The sequence below is a fragment of the Oreochromis aureus genome, linkage group 4 (genome assembly GCF_013358895.1).
Source record: "Oreochromis aureus strain Israel breed Guangdong linkage group 4, ZZ_aureus, whole genome shotgun sequence".
Lineage (NCBI taxonomy): Eukaryota > Metazoa > Chordata > Actinopteri > Cichliformes > Cichlidae > Oreochromis > Oreochromis aureus.
In genome coordinates this window covers 26,135,471-26,156,964 of record NC_052945.1, presented here as the reverse complement: position 1 = coordinate 26,156,964, position 21,494 = coordinate 26,135,471, and the positions used below count along the sequence as shown (strand labels likewise).

At 41.3% G+C, this 21,494-nt stretch overlaps 1 protein-coding gene and 1 long non-coding RNA gene across 4 annotated transcripts; one reads left to right on the top strand and one right to left on the bottom strand.

Moving 5' to 3' along the window:
- Window positions 1–1,685: 1,685 nt before the first annotated feature.
- LOC116327825 (adenylosuccinate lyase-like) lies at window positions 1,686–20,027 on the top strand. Of its 3 annotated transcripts, none has more exons than XM_039611740.1 (12): window positions 5,173–5,331; window positions 16,584–16,787; window positions 16,875–16,919; window positions 17,224–17,303; window positions 17,411–17,582; window positions 17,681–17,727; window positions 17,839–17,929; window positions 18,040–18,109; window positions 18,188–18,335; window positions 18,790–18,970; window positions 19,285–19,461; window positions 19,606–20,027. In XM_039611740.1, exons 1-12 carry the CDS (start codon window positions 5,188–5,190, stop codon window positions 19,690–19,692), a joined length of 1,446 nt encoding a protein of 481 aa, XP_039467674.1. In that variant the 5' UTR covers window positions 5,173–5,187; the 3' UTR covers window positions 19,693–20,027. The 3 variants fall into 3 exon arrangements, with proteins under 3 accessions (XP_039467676.1, XP_039467674.1, XP_039467675.1); XM_039611741.1 differs by lacking the exon at window positions 5,173–5,331 and adding an exon at window positions 13,599–13,748 and having other exon boundaries at window positions 19,606–19,692; XM_039611742.1 differs by lacking the exons at window positions 5,173–5,331; window positions 16,584–16,787; window positions 16,875–16,919; window positions 17,224–17,303 and adding exons at window positions 1,686–1,917; window positions 2,005–2,049; window positions 2,361–2,440.
- LOC120440094 lies at window positions 2,018–9,331 on the bottom strand. Its single transcript, XR_005612961.1, has 3 exons — window positions 8,820–9,331; window positions 8,566–8,716; window positions 2,018–2,077 (listed from the first exon to the last, which is right to left on the bottom strand). It is a non-coding gene; the product is annotated as an uncharacterized LOC120440094 (long non-coding RNA).
- Window positions 20,028–21,494: the final 1,467 nt, after the last annotated feature.

Below are 21,494 nucleotides of genomic sequence, written 5' to 3'. Positions count from 1 at the left end.
CACGGTGATGGAGGAGGTGAGGGTGGACTCGATGATTGCAGTGTAGAATTGCATCATCGTCCGTGTTGACAGGTTGAATTTCTTCAGCTGCCTCAGGAAGTACATCCTCTGCTGGGCCTTCCTCCTGGTCTTAACAGACTGTTAGCACACAGTAAAAAGAAATGGTGTATAAGTCAGGAAACACTCGGCAGTTCCAGAGTTGCATTTTATTAAAATAAGAAGAAGAAGAAAAAAAAGGAACCCTGTGTATACTGTTAAATTCTCCCAATTCTTTCCTCTTTGGGCCGAAGGATGGACAACACTCGGTGTATAAACGCTCAATCAACAATAATTTTATTCCATACAATTCTTATTATTCCATACAACACTTTTGAGCATAAACCATCCGGAGGGGAGATGAGCGCGGGAGGATGTCCGCCTGATCTCGACGTGTCTGAGCGTTTCTCACATTGTTATAGCTTCAGCCCCCCTCCAAAGTCATAAAACCTAAACATCCACATTCTTTCTCTCTCTCGGTGAGCCTAAGTTATGACCTTGGCTTCCTGTGCAGTCTGTTCTGTTCTTTTCTAATCAGACAAATAAGGCCACGATTCTCTGAAAACAGTATTTCTTATAACTCAGCAGTATAATGGATCATAAAACAAGATCATTCATTCACAATAAATCAGCAGTCTAATGTAATACAAATCAGTTTAATACATGTAATAGTTATCTCCTTCTTCTAAGTCAGGAGAATAATGCAAACTAAAAGTACATAATGATTTCACAATCTTTAATTAGGGGTATAACGTGGCATAAGATAATATAATAATCTCACAATACCCTATACAACAATACACAGAAGATTTGAAAAATAAAATACATGAAATTGCATTTTTTTGTGAGTTATTTAATATTAGATGAATGCAGCTGACGAGCACAGATTTTTCATCATTCTTATATGCTTAGGACAGCGCCAATGGTGGCAAAGCTACCTTTGTGTGCAGGGGTGCGGACAGGATTTTCCAGAGTGTGAACTTGGGTCTTCCAGCTCTTCCAGTGGCAAAATTATTAACAGTAACTCTGACTAAATGCTGTGGTCTTTGTTGTGTCTTCTGCACGGAGGTTTGTTTGACCTGCTTACACTCTGACCTATGACCCCTTTGACAGGAGAGAGGTACTTGATTGGCTGGAACCTTTCTGTAGTGCTGTAGGAATCACGTGACTACTGTGTAATGGATGTATGTGTGTGCCTCCTCACGAGGACAGCACATGATGATCAAAACTGGAGAAAAGACATGCTGACAGACAGACTAATGACTAATAAACAGCAGGCTGTTTGTTATCAGCTTAGCAATGCAAGTCACTGTGTGACTTTTACCCAAACATCCTTTTCATCAACAGAAGAGCCAATGCTGCAAATATGTGTATTTATAATAAAACATGTATTTATATAAAAAGATATTTGTAACTGTAACTGTTGATACATGACTATCTTAAAAGTAAAGAACTGTGTTATCAAGAGTCAAAAAGCTCCACATAAAAAGTAGGAAGTAAGTAGGAAGCAGCTTATAAGTAAACTCTGAAAATGAATGAAACCCTGCAGGAAATGGTTCAGAATTCATTCTGTAACTACAAGCACTTTTGTTTTGCCATCTCTAAACTTCACAAGTTGCTTGTAGAAACTCTTCCTGTTTGTCATCATGTCTCTGTGTTCAATGTTCTCCTCCTCAGGCTCTGGGTCTGCCCATCACTGATGCTCAGATTGCAGAGATGGAGAGCCATGCAGAGGACATTGACTTTGCCATGGCGGCTGAAGAAGAGCGAAAGCTGAGGCACGATGTCATGGCGCACGTCCACACCTTTGCACACTGCTGCCCCACAGCTGCTCCCATCATCCACCTCGGAGCTACGTCATGCTATGTGGGAGACAATACTGTAAGTATGACTATTGCACAAATAAACCCAGCAGTGATGAGTTTTGACTCTTCAAAGCTTCTCATGTTTGTCGTTTCTGTTCTTCAGGATCTCATTGCATTGCGTGATGGCTTCAACATCCTCTTGCCCAAGGTGAGACTCACCTGTTTGTCCAGAAATTCTATGAAAACAGTGCAAATTAATATCAAACAAGCTTGTCAGGTAGTTTTTTGTTTTTACAGTGAGTCCATTAAAAAAAACTAACAGGACATTTTCATTGAATTGAATTCATGAAAAATTATATTTAAAGATTACAGGACAGGCTATGCAACATATTGGTCACATTTATTATGCATCTTCACTGCTTCTGGGAGCTAAAGATCAAAGTTGGCTGTTTGTAGCCCACGATGTAAAATAAGTTGGACACCCTGATTTGCATCATTAAAGGCTTGTTTTTCCTGCAGCTGGCCAGAGTCATCGACCGGCTGGCAAACTTTGCAGAGGAATACGCTGACCTCCCCACGCTTGGCTTTACACACTTCCAGTGAGTCCGACTGCAGCTGCAGTGTTGTAGCTCGGACACAGGTGAAGAGGCGAGGTCACAGGTGACTGACTGATGATTTGGTGCTATAGATTAACTAGTATTTATCATCATGACAATTGTTAGGCTGCTGATGTAAATTGATTCATTAGTGTACATTTGACAAAGAATCTGAATTGACAAGTCTCACTTTTTATATGGCACGAATCAATGTGTTATTTTATCAAGTGGCAATATGTCCTAGTGCAGTCAGAGGGGAAGAGCCAGGGCCAAAGGTGAGGCACATCAAGCACATAATAATTTTGTGGTAATCTTAGATGAGTAGTTTTATGGACAAAAACCACCAGGTCATTCAGTGTTCCCTTAGTGCTAATGTATAAGAGGTGTTGGTGTACTATAACTGAAGTAATGTTCTTAAGTTCTTAAAGTCATATTCTTTTATTGTCATGACTGTATTTGAAGCTATTTTTATTTTTGTATGATACCTGATTTATATGGAATATGGCTGAAGTAAACTAAAGTCTAAAATACTTAGTCATTTGTTTAATAGTAATTTAGCATTATATAATTCACATATAAAACTATGAATTGTAATTTTAAATGGTTTAAAAGCATGTAGAATAGCACATGTAGACAAGTATATTTCTCCTTTTCAGTGTTTTATTTGTTCGTGAGTAAATCGGTTTGGCTGAGATTAAAGTTATTAGATTAGATTAAATTAAATTTAACTTTATTAATCCCTCGGGAGGGTTCCTCCGGGTTTTCACACAGCTGAATAAACGTCAGACAGAAAATGATTAAACAGAAGTGTGAGACGGTTGAGAGTTTACGTCAGTGCCCGGTTATATTTTAGATAGCAAGGAGCAGACAGCAGAGTTTCACTCCACCGAGGGAGCCTGTGACGTACTACCCGGCTTTCTGTAGACCGCGAAGGCCGGGTCCTCAGGTGGAAGCAGCCTCTGAATTTGGACACCCCCGCTGTTTCCGGGCCGGCCAATAATAACGGTGACATTTAACGTATTTTATCCGATAAATAAACCCTGTAAAATGTATTTACTAGTGATGGGTCCTGCAACACTGATGCACCGACGCATGTATCAAGCTCACCTAGCGAAGCCTGTATCGGTGCGTGCGTCGCTTTAAGAAAAAGTCACGTGATCGACACAGCTGCTGTATCGCTCATTGCCAACGCGCCAAACTGCGTTTAAAAAGTACCGCATCCGCATCTGTCAACGGAATGAGTCGCCACAAAAAACAAAAAACAAAAAAAACAAACAAACAAAAAAAAAAAAACCACGAAATTACTCTCGCAAAGATTAAAACAAAACACATCTCTCCATAACAAAATGGAGCCCGAAAGAAAAAGAAATGTTTCTGCTGTGTGGGATCATATTGATCTTTTAACTGCAAATAAGGTAATAGTTTGTCTTTCTTTGTTTCAGTGTAATCTATCAGAACAGGAAAAACAGCAATGTGAGTTGAAGTGTAAATTATTTATTTCATTTTACAAAAAACAAACACCGAGAATGAACACAGGTCGGCCTATATTGACACTGAACAGCTTTATCATCATTTTTTTTTTTATTAATATGCGTTTTATTATTTTGAAATCAAGCATCTAGGAAGACTGTTCTGGACCAGGCAGTCCTGAATTTTATTATAAGGGACTGCCAACCCCTTAGTATTGTGGAGAGTGTCGGAGAGAAACATTCCAAGATCAAAGAATCCTTTAACTAGCCTACTGGGGGAATAGGAAGACCTCAGAACTTTTTCCACCTGGCTTTACAGTTTGTGTACCCCAGCTTCATCTGTGCCTGTGAGTTTTCCAAAGCTGGGGAAATGGTGTTTAAAAAAAAAAAAAAAAAAAAAAAAAAACTAAAAACGCAATAGACTGAATGCAAAAACATTGGATAAATTTATTTTTCTGAATAGAATTTTATAATAAACTCTGAGTCAAATGGGTAATATTACATTCACAATACTTTCATTTTAATTTTCATTCACAATATATTTTATAGATGTCTACAATATTTGAAATGTAAAAGATATAAAATGATTCCATGGAAAGTACAGTACCTTACAGCGTACAAGTATGACGAGGTCATTGAATCAGTGTCTGTTGTGAGTCTCAAGTAAGTTGCCTGCAATGATATTTATGGTCCAGCAGGTGTCAGTATGGAGCAAAACAGCAACACTGTGTCGACACAGTATCGATACAGTTTGGGGAATGTGCTGAAACGCTTCACGAGGCCTCATCTACCCATCACTAGTATTTACCCCCCTCCAACAGCCCTTTTGAATGTCTCCCTAGTATGGCCACAACACCTCACTCTTGGAGCACTTTTTTGCCACATGTATCGCAAACCACGTCTCAGCTGTTTGTGGAGGTAAAAGTCTGCACATGACTCCAATTACGCTCAGCCATTGTTGTGAGTGCGCACGCCAAGGGGCTGCGAGACATTTATACGGCTGTATTTTGCACATGACTATGAAAGGTGGAAGAGGAAGTAGTTCCTTTGAATGTAGACAATCCGACTGTTATAGTTTCTTTCCACTGTGTTCCTGTTAATGATAAACTACAAATTTACTCTAAATTACTAAAATATTGATATTTTAATGTGAGAATCGATTCTAGAACATAAATGATTGGTATCGGAGGAATCGATATTTCAGATCGATCCACACATCACTACTTAAGACCCTGGCGCTGCCCGGTCCGTACCCCCACAGTGTTCACGTTTCTAGCAACCATGGCCGGAGCCGAAGAGATGAATAAGTATCGCTCACCTCTGGTGTCCAGATATGCCAGCAAAGAAATGAGCTACAACTTCAGCGACAAAAAGAAGTTCATCACTTGGAGGAAGCTGTGGATTTTCCTCGCCAAAGCTGAGAAGGTTTGATATAACGACCCATTGATACAAGCTAATGAAAGAAGTCTGCGACCTTTACAGAGCCCTATCAAGTTTCCTGCTCTAAACATAGTTATAAGGTCTTAAGAGTCGTGTGGATGCTACCCGGTGCTGACTGAGCAGACTGCTACCATACAGTAATCAGTGTCTTTGTCTGGAAGTCATAGGTCATATTTTAAATGAACATTTGTCAGCATTATTATGAGATTCTACAATTGAAAATCTGCAGTTTGTATTTTCCATCGCAGAGCCACGTGAGCTTTGACACGCATGAGTACATGTTCATCATTTGAACAGCTGCTGCTCTCTCGACAGCGAATGTTACTGTGATGAGCGAAAAGCTCTTCAAGTGGGAAAATTAGTAACAGTAACTCTGGCTAAATGCTGTTGTGTTTGTGGCATCTTCTCTACTGAGGTTTTTTTTTTATTTTATTTTTTAACCTGTCTGACCTATGACCCCTTTGACAGGAGAGAGGTCCAAAATGCTGCAGCAAGAGTACTGACAGGGACTAGAAAGAGAGAGCATATTTCCCCCTATTGTGTGTAAATGGTTTGGCCAAACCACTATAAAAGCTACCCTCCTGCGTCTTTGTGTTTAGGTCAGTTTGTGACTGAAGTTGTGTGATTAAGTTTCTGGAAATTACTTTTTGTAGAGTTACATTTAGTTAACCTCTTTTACAGGCCTGCTAATTATATTTTGAACTTTGTCTTTTTAAACTTTTTGGGGGTTAACATAAAATAAAAAAAAAAAATAAAAAACACATTTTGAAGACTTTTTTTGAATTGTCAATGCTGCTAACACAGAGCTGATTGAAACATTGCCCACTAATGAGTTTTTATTATTGCAGTTTTTTTCCACTTGTTCCACTTGACAGGAGAGAGGTCCAAAATGCTGCAGCAAGAGTCCTGACAGGGACTAGAAAGAGAGAGCATATTTCCCCTGTATTGGCTTCCTGTTAAATCCAGAATTGAATTCAAAATCCTGCTCCTCACATACAAGGTCTTAAATAATCAGGCCCCATCTTATCTCAATGACCTTGTAGTGCCATATCACCCTATTAGAGCACTTCACTCTCGCACTGCAGGCCTACTTGTTGTTCCTAGAGTATTTAAAGTAGAATGGGAGGGAGAGCCTTCAGTTTTCAGGCCCCTCTTCTGTGGAACCAGCTTCCAGTTTGGATTCGGGAGACAGACACTATCTCTACTTTTAAGATTAGGCTTAAAACTTTTGCGACCAATTTGGTCGCAAATGCAACCAAATTTGTCAATGGTGCGACAACAACAACAAAAAAAAAAAAAAAAAAAAAAAAAAAGATATTTGGTCGCACTGTTCGGGTAACACAAAAAAAAAAAAAATCTCTGCAACTCTCCGTGTGGTCAACAACAGACGCACATTATGCACTAAACCAATCAGAGATAGTCAGGGGCGGGACCTCTCTGATTGGCCGTGGTCCAGTTGAAAGTGCAGGTGGATAGAGAGGCGAGTAGCTTGAATAAAGCGATATCGATTCATTAAATCCTGAATTGACTTTTAAATATAACTGTTTTGCCAGAAACGCCAGTTTCTCAGATTAAAGCTCACAAAACTATTTCAACAACCACCAAACAGCAAATGAGAGCAGGTACACTGATTCCACACAAAGACGTAAACACAGAGCGGACCCAACGCATCAGAATCATCTTTGTCTTTCTCGGCTTTCTCACCCGATGGCCCGAACACGGACACGCTGTCGGAGCTTAGCGATTCTGATGCTTCGGGTCCGCTCTGTGTTTACTTCTTTTTGCGCCGATTCTGAGCTGCAGGTTTCGTCTCTCTCCAACCAAAATTCACCGAGCCAGCAGCAAAAGAAGCAGCAAACTACGCTTCACATTTGACCAATGTCGTCATGAATTCCCTCTGACTTTTGCAAACTCCAAACCTTGAAAATGCTGCCTATAGGCCTCAGGTACAAGTTCATAGGCTTGGAGGACGGCACTTTTAATGTTTTCATAAACTAGGCCGTCCTGCCTAGACAGACCAGAACAAGCTTCCTGAGCCTTACCCGTGAATTTACACAGCGACATCACCCCCCCCCCCACACGTCTTGAGGTCACTGTAATGCAGTTGCTATGCTTTCAAACACACCGAAGCAGCTCTCAACACTGGATTCACAGAAAACTGGAACCAGGTGGATGTTATTGCTTACAAATGAGCTTCTGGACACCTGTTCACCAACAGATGTAGGCCCAGCACTCGTCAGCTCCAGCTGATTCAACTTGAACACCATTTCAGCCTGAAGAAAACCATCACACACCTGTGCCAAGTCTCTCACAGGCTAGCCAACAATTAATGGTGACTGAACAACTTACTCTTCTTGACCAACTTACCTTTTGCTGCACACACATTAACAAATACAACTTACCCAGTTTTCTAAGCACACCAAACTATACCTACCTATCTTCTGGAGCGTGCTGGGCTCGAGGCGACTTGAAAGGCAAAGCTTCAGCGACTGGAGCCCTGAATTGCCTACCCCCAACAGGGAACTTATCCCCACCCAGGATTACTCCAAAAATAAGAAAGGCAAAATAACAAAAGAGTGCCCGAAGGAAGAACTTAAAAAGCTCAGCTGGACACTCACCTAACTTAACTGGGAAGTTGTGGCTCTCTAAAGGTGACAAAGCAAGATAATCAAAAACCAAATGCCACCAATTTGAAACTCCCTTTTCAAATATCTCGGACGAGCCCCCACTTGTTACGTTCCCCTGAGGGGTCTAGGCGTCGAGGGGGAAGTAACAAAGTGTCCGGGTCAGAAAAAGGAGTCAAGGAGGCAAAAATGGTTACATTAAAGAGTTTCATTAAAGTTTCTATGAATATTCAACTAAAAGAGACGGACAAGCCGCTATCACCATTTAAGGAAACAAACAGAACTCAAGCGTTGGTCAATAAGCAAAAACGTAAGCCAAAAGGAGAGACCAGCTCACTAGCTGCAAACAGCAAACACCCAGCTCACTAGCTGCAAACAGCAAACACCCAGCTCACTAGCTGCAAACAGCAAACACCCAGCTCACTAGCTGTAACCAGCTGTAACCATTGACATGGCACTCTGGCCCAGAGCTCACCTGTCCCTGGGCTTAAATCCCTTAATTACTGAGAGATTGTAGGACACGCCCACACAGGCACCTTCAGGAGGAGGCCCTGCCAGGGCCGTAACATATGTATTTTATTGACTTGTTCATCACCATAATATTGTTCTCTGTGGCCATGAAGGGCAGCTCGTGGCGGATGTGTCTCTCGATGACTTTGGGGTAGACCACAAGACCCTCTGTGATGTTCTGCAGCGTGCTGAGGATGATGTCTGCTTGCAGAAAGGACTCGGGCAGGGAGATCCTCCTGCACAGGAGCAAGGCAGGGAAGAGAGGAAAGAAACCATCAGTAACGACAAGTAACAGCTTTTTACTCAACCACTGAATCCTGGGTAGTTAGTTTGAGTTACCTGGTTTGGAGAGGTGGCTCTTTTCTGTCTAGGCAAAAGGTACTGCCAAGGGCTGAGGACTTTAAAAACACCTGTTCAGCAGGACCAACCAAGTGCTTGTGAGAAATGGGGGTGTTTTAGGTTTACTTACGTTATTCTGTGCTCAGTTAGTATTGGTGTTTGTTTATGTTTCCCCCTATTGTGTGTAAATGGTTTGGCCAAACCACTATAAAAGCTACCCTCCTGCGTCTTTGTGTTTAGGTCAGTTTGTGACTGAAGTTGTGTGATTAAGTTTCTGGAAATTACTTTTTGTAGAGTTACATTTAGTTAACCTCTTTTACAGGCCTGCTAATTATATTTTGAACTTTGTCTTTTTAAACTTTTTGGGGGTTAACATAAAATAAAAAAAAAAAAATAAAAAACACATTTTGAAGACTTTTTTTGAATTGTCAATGCTGCTAACACAGAGCTGATTGAAACATTGCCCACTAATGAGTTTTTATTATTGCAGTTTTTTTCCACTTGTTCCACTTGACAGGAGAGAGGTCCAAAATGCTGCAGCAAGAGTACTGACAGGGACTAGAAAGAGAGCATATTTCCCCTGTATTGGCTTCCCTTCATTGGCTTCCTGTTAAATCCAGAATTGAATTCAAAATCCTGCTCCTCACATACAAGGTCTTAAATAATCAGGCCCCATCTTATCTCAATGACCTTGTAGTACCATATCACCCTATTAGAGCACTTCACTCTCGCACTGCAGGCTTACTTGCTGTCCCTAGAGTATTTAAAGTAGAATGGGAGGGAGAGCCTTCAGTTTTCAGGCCCCTCTTCTGTGGAACCAGCTTCCAGTTTGGATTCAGGAGACAGACACTATATCTACTTTTAAGATTAGGCTTAAAACTTTCCTTTTTTCTAAAGCAGATACTTAGGGCTGGACCAAGTGACCTTGAATCGTCCCTTAGTTATGCTGCAATAGACGTAGGCTGCTGGCGGATTCCCATGATGCATTGAGTTTTTCCTTTTCAGTCACCTTTCTCACTCACTATGTGTTAATAGACCTCTCTTATTAATATTGCTGTTGTGTGAGGTGTGTGACTGGTGGATGAACGTTTTGGAGATTTACTGATGCATTTTCCTTTGGTTGATCTATCATTCTAAGAGAGTATGCTTAGACAACTTCTAAAAAGAGGCCTTCATATTTTTTGATTTTTAACAGTGCACTGAGATTTTCTGTTTGGCAATTTTCTCTTTTTCAAGCAGGCCTAGAAGATCGGAATCGAAAGAGCTACACAACATGTTGAACAATCGCAAGTGAGTTTCTCCAAAATTAAAATGGACTCGGGAGAAAGCCACTTATTTGGGACAATCAGAAAACAAGTCCCTGTCAAAAAGGATTCAGCGATGTAATCCAGTCTAATTTTTTTTTCTTTTTTTGAAATGGCGTCATTGCTGGCAGTAGAAACTTATTGCATCACGAGAGGTTCTGCTGTCAGCAAATAAAAAATGGGGACTGACTGGACTGACAAAAGCTTGACTGACTTGACACCAGTATGCAAGATTGCACCTCCACCCAGAGTGACAAAAGGGTGGATGTATGTATGTATGTATGTTTCTTTTTACAGGAGCAGAAAGGTGACAGCAACAGGTTGCATGGGCTTTTGGGCCGTGCTGACTTAACCTTTTAATTGCCACTTTCTGTGTCTGTGAATTTACCAGCAGTGTGTTATTCATGACCTTGTATTGTTTACAATGCAAATGTCACTGTGAGAAAGTGTGCATACAGATGCGCTGCGCTAACATCTACATCACTTTTTCCACAGCAAAGGGTTAATCGTGGGACCTAATCACATGATCTACAGCAGGACACACCACTGGCTAATGTTTTTTTCTTACAACAGGGCCTGGAGTGAAGCTACTCCAGGGGAGAGGTCCTGGAAGTTTTAAGAGACAATGCGCAACTTTATTGTGCATATCTAAGTGTGTTAAGTTAACATATGGTAAAAGAGGGTTTTCCGGGGGAGCTTTCATTTTTAAATTGCAGAGACCGTGACATGAGGGATATGGAAGAAAAGACTGAGGCGCAGATGCAGACCATGACTGGGAGAGAGCGCTTCAAGAGGACCAGTGAGAAGCAGGGACCATCTCCAGGACAACTGACAAACGACAGTGGGCTGCACCACTGGGCTTCCAAAAGATTGTCACGAGGAGATTTTGAACAGCAAAATCTTAAAATAAAATGAAAGAGTTTCTACATTGATGTTGAGGAAGGCTACAGGAGTGTACGACTTGCTCTGCTCCTAATTTACAGCCGCGTTGGAACAGAAATCGAGGGATGGAGAGAGCATGCCAAGCTCCAAAGGTGACAGCACAGAGGGAGATCAGCGCTGGAATTATGACTCTGTAAACGGCACAGACACCAGGAGCCATGACCATGACTGGGAATGACCACCTAATGCTGTTTCACTTTGCCATGCAAAGTACTTTGACACTCTGGAGAAGGCCTTTATCTCTGTGTCATTGTTGTTGCCATTTGCATGTGAGAGCTTAGATTGTGGGGCTGATTAAAGATGAACAAAGGGTGGTGGGAGAAAAGTGAAGTGAGGATACACAGTGTGAAACTCCTTTAAGTGTACAATAATGTTGATGTGATATACAGAATGTCAGGAAAGAAATTCTGGTATTAATGTGATTCTTGATTTAAGAATCAAAGGGTGGGATTGTAAAGGAATTTCTTTTACTTATGTATTAATCACATTATTTTATTGTATGATACCTTGGTGCCACTGGATTTTAACATGTCTCACACTCATACAGTAAGACAAATGGTGGGGGTCTAGTAAGGAAGTTGGGGGAAGCAGACAACTCCACAGTTTTGATTAAAGAATGTTAGCTACTGCTCACCGCTCGTCTGCAGGCTTTATTTAATCGAAAACTTCCACAACAACAGTCAACAACAGTCAACCTCTTTTTTGCTTTCTCACTTCCTTTTTATGTCATTCCTTAGTTCCAATGTTAACTGTGTGTCTTTAAATACTAGGGGCTTAAGAGACAGTGTTAAAAGAAAATCTATATTTTTGTTCTGTAAAAATGTAAATGCGAACTGTATACTGCTACAAGAAACACACTCTGTGGAGGCAGATGAAAATTTTTGGTCTAGTCAGTGGGGGGAAAGAATAATTTTTTGTCACGGTACTAACAAATCAGCTGGGGTAGCCTTACTATTTAAAAACTTTTGTAAAAAAATTGAAACTCATAGGAAAGACAGTCTGGGCCATTGGCTAATTTGTGTACTCAAAGTGGATAATAGCTTTTTGATCTTATGTAATGTTTATGGTTACAACAATGTAGCTCAGAACAAACTTTTATTAACTGAGATTACCAGTCACCTAAAAGAACTATCTCACAAATACTCCACAAACAATCTTATATTAGGTGGAGATTCCAATGTGGTTTATGACGAATGGCTTGATAGATCACCCTCTAAATTCCATTCCCATCATATAAATTCATTTTTACACAACTTCTGTCTAAATCTCAACCTAATAGATCCTTGGAGATTAGCAAACCCACTTGTTCAGTCCTTTTCGTGGTTCAAGCCTGATTGTTCGGCTAAATCGCGTATCGATTTCTGGCTAATCTCAGACAGTTTAATGCAGAATAATGTAGATGTGGGTGTCTCAGCTGCGCCTTTAACCGACCACTGTGTGATACATTTCAGTGTCACTCCTCAAATGAAAAACTCTCATAATAAAGGTTACTGGAAGTTTAACTCATCCCTGCTTACCAATGAAAATTTTAGTAACGAAATACTTCGACAACTAGAACTTATTTCAACTAATGAAAACATAAGTTCTTACACAGAAAAGTGGGAATTCTTTAAGTTTAAAGCGCGTCAAATCTCAATTAAACACAGTAAAATAATAGCTCATCAGAACAAGCAAAAAGAAACTGAAGTTATCAGAGAACTTAATCACATCTGCTGGAAACCCTTTTTTAATGATAATGACAAACAACGTAGAAGTATTCTACAGTCTTCTTTAGATGATATTTATACTAAAAAGGCTAAAGGAGCATATCTGAGATCCCGAACCAAGTGGATCGAGGATGGCGAAAAAAGTACAGCATATTTTTGTACATTAGAAAAGATAAGACAAGAGAGAAACGCCATAAATAGTCTACAAATTGATAGTCGGCTATGCACTGACCCTCAATTAGTATCTAAAGAAATCTTTACCTTTAACAGTATTCCAGTATTATCGCAGCAACAGAAATGCTTTCCATACTGATACTGAGTTTGGTAAGATATCTATCCTGGGTAAAGAGCTCTCTATCAGCCAGTTAGCCGACGATACAACCATTTTTCTAAATAACCTGAATGAAATCCCCAAAATTCTGCAGATTATTGAAACTTTCTCAAAAGCTTCAGGGTTCAATCTGAATTTAAACAAATATGAGATCTTACCCTTAACACTAGATTTACCATTGTTGTGAGTGCGCACTAGTGATGTGCAGATCGATCCTAAAATATCGATTCCTGCGATACCAATCATTTATGTTCTAGAATCGATTCTCACATTAAAATATTGATATTTTAGTAATTTAGAGTAAATTTGTAGTTTATCATTAACAGGAACACAGTGGAAAGAAACTATAACATTCGGATTGTCTAAATTCAAAGGAACTACTTGCTCTTCCGCCTTTCATAGTCATGTTCGAAATACGGCTGTCGAGGAATCGATATTTCAGATCGATCCGCGCATCACTACTTAAGATCCTGGCGCTGCCCCGTTCACCTTTCTAGCAACCATGGCCGGAGCCGAAGAGATGAATAAGTATCGCTCACCTCTGGTGTCCAGATACGCCAGCAAAGAAATGAGCTACAACTTCAGCGACAAAAAGAAGTTCATCACCTGGAGGAAGCTGTGGATTTTCCTCGCCAAAGCGGAGAAGGTTTGATATAATGATCTGCTGATACAAGCTTATGACAGAAGTCCGCGACCATAACAGAGCCCTAGTTTCCTGCTCTAAACATAGTTATAAGGTCTTACGAGTCGTGTGGATGCTGCCCGGTGCTGACTGAGCAGACTGCTACCATACAGTAATCAGTGTCATAGGTCATATTTTAAATGAACATTTGGCTACGTCCACACGTACCCGGGTATTTTTTAGAAAACGCAGATTTTTCTATGCGTTTGCACCTTTTGTCCACACGTAAACGGCGTTTTCGGTCACTGAAAACGGAGATTTCTAAAAACGCCGGCCAGGGTGGATATTTTCGAAAACTCGGTTTTTGCATTTTTGCATTGAGTGCGCCACGTTGTTGTTTCGGTGAAATGAATTTCTACAATACTGTTAATTGTACTCTCTGCAGCGTTTAAATGCTTACATATACACACAGTTACTGTCCCTCCACACATACGACTCGGTTCTGCTTCTATGCCCCATTTTTGTTTACTATTTCCCACCGAGGCTTCTAGACTTCTGATTGGCCAACATTTCTACACGGTTAGGAATATATCGCCAACTGTTGCTTTGGCATGTTCCCAGCAGCGTTTTCCTTCATTTTTGCGTTTACGTGTGGACGGGATTATTTTTTTTAAAACAAAAACGGCAAATCTCCGTTTTCAAAAATACCCGTCACCATTATTATGAGATTCTAAAATAGAAAATCTGCAGTTTGTTTTCCATCGCAGAGCCACGTGAGCTTCGACACGCATGCGTACATGTTCTGAATTATTTGAACAGCTGCTGCTGTCTCGACAGCGAATGTTACTGTGATGAACAAAAAGCTCTTCAAGTGGGAAAATTAGTAACAGTAACTCTGGCTCAATGCTGTTGTGTTTGTGGCATCTTCTCTACTGAGGTTTTATTTGACCACTCTGACCTATGACCCCTTTGACTGGAGAGAGGTACTTGATTGTCTGGAACCTTTCTGTAGTGCTGTAGGAATCACGTGACTACGGTGTCCCAGCAGAATATAGTCCAGTCTAATCAGAATATTGAGTGCCTGTGCCTCCTCACGAGGACAGCACATGATGATCAAAACTGGAGAAAAGACATGCTGACAGACTAATGACTAATAAACAGCAGGGTGTTTGCTAATGCTGCCAATACTGCAAATATGTGTATTTATAATAAAATATGTATTTATTTAAAACATATTTGCATTTGTAACTGTTGATAAATGAATATCTTAAAAGTAAAGAACTGTATTATCAAGAGTCAAAAAGCTCCACATAAAAAGTAGGAAGTAAGTAGGAAGCAGCTTATAAGTAATGTTCCCTGTAAGCTGCGCACGTGCGCAATTGCGTACTGTTGGCACGGTCTCTGCGCAGAGAAAATCTGCGTTGCACACCAAAAAAAAATCTAACCTGAATTGAAATTAAAGTAAATATGTGCCGACACCGGTCTTTTAGCTAGCAAAGCGGCGTGGCTGATGTGGAGTGAAGCCACGTTAATGACAACGTGTACAACCATTGGAGATGTGAGCAGGACAGACGGAACAATTGACGGAAAATGTGTGGACTTTATACCAGTTTTTAAATTGTGCTGATGGGCCACGTAAAACCGGAGTTATGATAAAAAAATATGCAATGTTTGGTTTTCTTCCTTAATACGATCGTTGTTTGTATTTATTGCGGGAAGAAACGGTAAAAACGGCGTTTTATAAGGAAAACGCTCAAAAGAACTCCGCCTGTGAGCAAAGACGAAACCAAAACACCTCGCCCTTTCCCATTGGTCGAAAAATGTACCATGTCGACCAATCAAAACATGGCATTTAGTTAAGACACGGGAGGAAGTTTTAGGAGTGACGGCGGTGTTTTGAGATGTGAGAGATTTGCAACGTTTAGCGCAAATCTTGTGTAGTTAGTGTGTAGTGTAGTCAATGGTTTTGTTGTGTGTCAGAACAATGAGGCGGCTGCTGAATGTTACAGGTGTTACAGGAGTGATACATCTCCTGTTGTCAGGCCTGCAGGTATTAGGCTGTTCTCATTTATCTCATAGTGGAAAAATTATTTTTTGGAGTGGCACAAATAATTTGTGTGGCATCAGATTTGATGCAGAACAGCTGATTGATCTGTAAATGTTTTGAAATGTTTGTTTAAAAACCCCCCCGCCTTGGCTGCATTTTTAGATAAACAGCAGCAAAAAACTTGGTTTGCAAAACTCAGTAACTTTTTTTTGAAGAAGCGTGTATATATAATTAATTGCCCAACGGTGGTCATTATATACTGTATTTGGCAGACAGAGTTACAGGACTCTCTCACAGACTCATAATACAAGTCAGTTTTATTTTTTTTAAAAGAAAACAAAGTTGTGTTTTCAAAATTGGAGTTCAAGTTATTTTTACTTCCGATAGTGTTAACATACTACACAGGTCATGAACAAGATTGTTTTTAAAAACTTTTCATTGTAAGTGGGCTAAAGCAGTTAATTAAACGTAGTCTAACATAAATGTAAATGCTGTAATTTTATTGTTTTAATAAACCGTGTAACTTGGATGGATTCGACGCTGGCGTGACCACAGTGCACACGTCTGATGTCGCTCACAGTGGTCCAAGGGATCGCTGAGAGTTTGTGTTCGCTCAGACACATGAAAAAAATTAGAGGGAACATTGCTTATAAGTAAACTCTGAAAATGAATGAAACCCTGCAGGAAATGGTTCAAAATTCATTCTGTAACTACAAGCACTTTTGTTTTGCCATCTCTAAACTTCATAAGTTGCTTGTAGAAACTCTTCCTGTTTGTCATCATGTCTCTGTGTTCAATGTTCTCCTCCTCAGGCTCTGGGTCTGCCCATCACTGATGCTCAGATTGCAGAGATGGAGAGCCATGCAGAGGACATTGACTTTGCCATGGCGGCTGAAGAAGAGCGAAAGCTGAGGCACGATGTCATGGCGCACGTCCACACCTTTGCACACTGCTGCCCCACAGCTGCTCCCATCATCCACCTCGGAGCTACGTCATGCTATGTGGGAGACAATACTGTAAGTATGACTATTGCACAAATAAACCCAGCAGTGATGAGTTTTGACTCTTTAAAGCTTCTCATGTTTGTAGTTTCTGTTCTTCAGGATCTCATTGCATTGTGTGATGGCTTCAACATCCTCTTGCCCAAGGTGAGACTCACCTGTTTGTCCAGAAATTCTATGAAAACAGTGCAAATTAATATCAAACAAGCTTGTCAGCTAGTTTTTGTTTTTACAGTGAGTCCATTAAAAGAACAAAACATTTTCATTGAATTGAATTCATGAAAATTATATTTAAAGATTACAGGACAGGCTATGCATCATATTGGTCACATTTATTATGCATCTTCACTGCTTCTGGGAGCTAAAGATCAAAGTTGGCTGTTTGTAGCCCACGATGTAAAATAAGTTGGACACCCTGATTTGCATCATTAAAGGCTTGTTTTTGCTGCAGCTGGCCAGAGTCATCGACCGGCTGGCAAACTTTGCAGAGGAATACGCTGACCTCCCCACGCTTGGCTTTACACACTTCCAGTGAGTCCGACTGCAGCTGCAGTGTTTTCATAGGCCTTCATCAGACTGATGGAGCTGTCTAACTTTGATGTCAAACACACTGTGCCCCTCTCCTCCTCTCTGTACAGGCCTGCCCAGTTGACCACAGTGGGGAAGCGAGCGTGTCTGTGGCTGCAGGATTTGGTGATGGATGTGAGGAACCTGGAGCGAGCCCGCGATGATCTTCGTTTCCGTGGAGTCAAGGGGACCACAGGCACCCAGGCCAGCTTCCTGCAGCTCTTTCAGGGGGACCGTGACAAGGTATAAACAACCATAAGAACCATGTGGGTGATTTCTCAAGTCCCACAGCACCGTATTGTGATGACTTTTTAATGTCAGTTTTCCTTTTGTGCCACCAGGTGGAAGAGCTTGACAAGATGGTGACCGAGATGGCTGGCTTTAAGAAGTAAGTATCAAACTCCTGTCTCCAATATTAACTGACATGTTTTTATAACATGGTCCAAGCAGGAACAGTTTGAAACACGGGCTATAACTAATTTGTTCCATTCTTATCCAGAGCCTACCTGGTGACTGGGCAGACGTACAGTCGTAAAGTGGACATAGACGGCCTGTCCACCCTCGCTAGTTTGGGAGCTTCTGTGCACAAGGTGAAGAAATGTCTCCATTTAGTGGTGGTTAAAGAAACTTGGGTCTTGAGCTCAGGATTTTCAAAAGCTGATCTAACAGAGTCTAAACTTTATGCTGTTATGTGCTGTAGATCTGCACAGACATCCGCCTGCTGGCCAACCTAAAAGAGATTGAGGAACCTTTTGAGAAGGAGCAGATTGGTACGTTGGCTCATTCAAAAGCACTTTTTACCTGTTAAACTGTGCCTCAGCCTAAAGCTTTGCCTGCTCCTCTTCCAGGTTCCAGTGCTATGCCCTACAAGAGGAACCCCATGCGTGCAGAACGCTGCTGTAGCTTGGCCCGACATCTGATTGCGTTGATGGCCGACCCCCTGCAGACTGCCTCAGTGCAGTGGCTGGAGAGGACACTGGATGACAGCGCCAACAGGTCAGCCAACACAGACACACTTACACAGCTGTGAATTTGGTATGATGCAGTTCTCCTCTGTGAAGTAGATATTACATCAGTGTAGACGCGTACAATAAATAGTAGTGAACAATGATTCCCAATTACAGGGTTCGTACGGGTGCTTGAAATCCTTGAAAATGCTTGCATTTTAATATTGTCTTTTCAAGGTTTGAAAAGTGCTTGAACTTCAGATGTGGTTCTTAAACGTGCTTGAAACTGTATTTCACTCACCACAAATGGATAAATCAGAGAAATTAAATGAGTCGCAAAGTGTAAAAGCAACATTTCTCTGCCTGGGCAGAGAAATGTAAAGAACTACACATCCTACAATGTATTGCACATTGTTACTCAGGATTCAGTGGTTGAGTAAAAAGCTGTTACTTGTGATTACTGATGGTTTCTTTCCTCTCTTCCCTGCCTTGCTCCTGTGCAGGAGGATCTCCCTGCCCGAGTCCTTCCTGACAGCAGACATCATCCTCAGCACGCTGCAGAACATCACAGAGGGTCTTGTGGTCTACCCCAAAGTCATCGAGAGACACATCCGCCACGAGCTGCCCTTCATGGCCACAGAGAACATTATTATGGCGATAGTGAAGGCAGGAGGCAACAGACAGGTAGGAGAAAATACCCTGTGAGGAATTCTCCTCTGAGTCAGAATGGACACAATAATAATAGTTTTGAACATAACTGGATGAATGCATTTTTGCTTAATCAGGAGAGATGGTTTACTGGGCAGAAAATACCAGTGGTAACCAGAAATTCAGATGACTGAAATGAGATCATCTTCCTGACTAGTAACCAGTGTTTTGACCATTTAAATGAAGAAGCTGATTACCCAAAACCAGACTTGACTTGGAGACCTAACAACATGGCTGTTAAAGTCAGCTCCACCTTAATGTTTCTCTGTTTTTTCCTGTGTCTCCTTCAGGAATGCCACGAGAAGATCCGTGTTCTGTCCCAAGAGGCAGCAGCTGTGGTTAAACAGGAAGGTGGAGACAATGACCTGCTGGCCAGAATCCAGCGAGACCCCTACTTTGCACCCATTCTAGGGCAGCTGGATGCTTTGCTGGACCCCAAGACCTTTATTGGGCGTGCTCCACAGCAGGTACAGCATGAACAGCCTTATTTTTCTTCAGTCTGACAACAGATGAATGTTTTCAGCCAAGCCGCAGCTCCCCTATTACTGCAGCTGTGTCTGTTGCCCCCCTTGATGACGGTTTCTTTTCTTGTTCCTGCTCCTCTTCTTCAGGTGAAAACATTCCTGGCTGAAGAAGTACGCCCCCTACTGGAGCCGTATAAGGCCAATATGGATGTCAAGGTTGAGCTCGTGCTTTAAAACATCAATGATGTCTTAAGCTGGTTTTATGGTCGAGCAGAGTTTGCAGTCCACTCCACTCTAGGGACTGACCGTCTGTGTGCCTGGAGTGAGCTCTGTTGTCAGATGGAGGCAGCGCACAAAGTGTGTGGTACAACCAGTGTGTGGGCCGCTCTCGCTTGTACTGTTGTTGGTCAACCAGCCACGGTGGAGAGTGAAGTTATAACAGATGCGATGAAGCGAGAGCGTTACAAACAGGGTGCTATCCTCATTAATTCACTGGTTCATCAGTGTTTCATTTGTCATTGACTGAGTATTATTGTTTACTTGAAATGAATAAAACATGACTGCTAAAACTGTGTGGGGTGAATTTATTAAAGCTATGCCCTCTTTTATAGACGGGAAGCAAACATTCATCAGCTGTATCCTTATGTGTCCAAATCTAGCATAACACTGACTCAAAGTCCTTTAACCCTTTAAAGCCGGTTGGAGCGGGCACCCTCCATTTTGCATAACTATTTTTAAATCCCGGTAGCACTGCAACCATGTAAGCTAGCGCAATTTTTTTTTTTTTTTTTTTTTTTTTTTTTTGCATATGAAACCGGAGGAGTTGTACATCTTATGCCATCAGCTTGTCCTAGGTCGGTTTCCTTCCACATATAGCTTTGCAAAAACTGCATCGAAAGCGCTTGCAGCAACAAAAACATAATATTCCAGAAACGCGCTTTGCCGATCCGATCAGCTGTTTGTAACACTTCCTATGTCTGTGAAGGTTCTCAGTCATCCAGGTCATCGTAGTCAAAGGAGTTTGCAAAGAAAAGCGTCTGGACTTCTTCAAGTTGCTTGAAGACGTTTCACCTCTCATACGAGAAGCTTCTTCAGTTCTAAGGTCAAATGGCCGAGAGTCCCAGATTTAAACCCAGTGGGAGTATCCCCCCCAAAGAGGGACAAAGGACCCCCTGGTGATCCTCTAATCACATGAGCCAAGGTGTGAAAGCGGGTGTGGGACCTAATCAGCCAGGGTTTCGGGTAAGATAAGATGGCCTTTATTAGTCCCACAGGTGGGAAATTTGTTTTGTTACAGCAAAAGTGCAAAGTTATGTAGCAGAAATGAGAAAACACTGGAATGCAATAAAATAAAATACTATGTACAATAGAATAACATAGAAATACAAATACTATATACAACTGAGTAGGAAAATACAAAAACACTGTGAAACCTGGCCCCACCTTGTTATGTGAATTCCTGAGGTCAGATGGCCCAGGATGTGAGTGGGCGTTAAGGCGTTTGGGGAGGGAACTCAAAACTGGATTATAGAATCAGCTTTCACACCTTGGCGCATGTGATTAGAGGATCACCAGGGGGTCCTTTGTCCCTCCTTGGGGGGATACTCCCACTGGGTTTAAATCTGGGACTCTCGGCCATTTGACCTTAGAACTGAAGAAGCTTCTCATATGAGAGGTGAAACGTCTTCAAGCAACTTAAAGAAGTCCAGATGCTTTTCTTTGCAAACTCCTTTGAGTAACACTTCCTACGTCCATCAGTGCGAACTATCGCATGTCCGCCATGACCTGCCCGAAACCGGAAGTGACGTCATTTTGCGGAAATGTAGTGGGGTTTTTTTTTTTTTTTTAACCATCACGGCCTTATGAGCCTATAATTATGTTTTTATGTTTGACTTTATGACTTTGTGTGTCGTTCCTGGGATGCTTAGGACTTATATTGTACTGCTGGAAATAGTTTATTTTGATCCACATGCTGTTCTTTTGCAAATTTGCATTATAATATTTATTTTCGTTTTTCCTGCAGTATATAAAAATTG

Bases quoted from the DNA above. Each gene is read 5' to 3' on its own strand.
- LOC116327825 (XM_039611740.1), top strand. From the start codon at position 5,188: ATGGCCGGAGCCGAAGAGATGAATAAGTATCGCTCACCTCTGGTGTCC. The intron at 5,332-16,583 runs GTTTGATATAAC...TCTCCTCCTCAG, and splicing joins TCCTCGCCAAAGCTGAGAAG to GCTCTGGGTCTGCCCATCAC. The intron at 18,110-18,187 runs GTACGTTGGCTC...CTCCTCTTCCAG, and splicing joins TTTTGAGAAGGAGCAGATTG to GTTCCAGTGCTATGCCCTAC.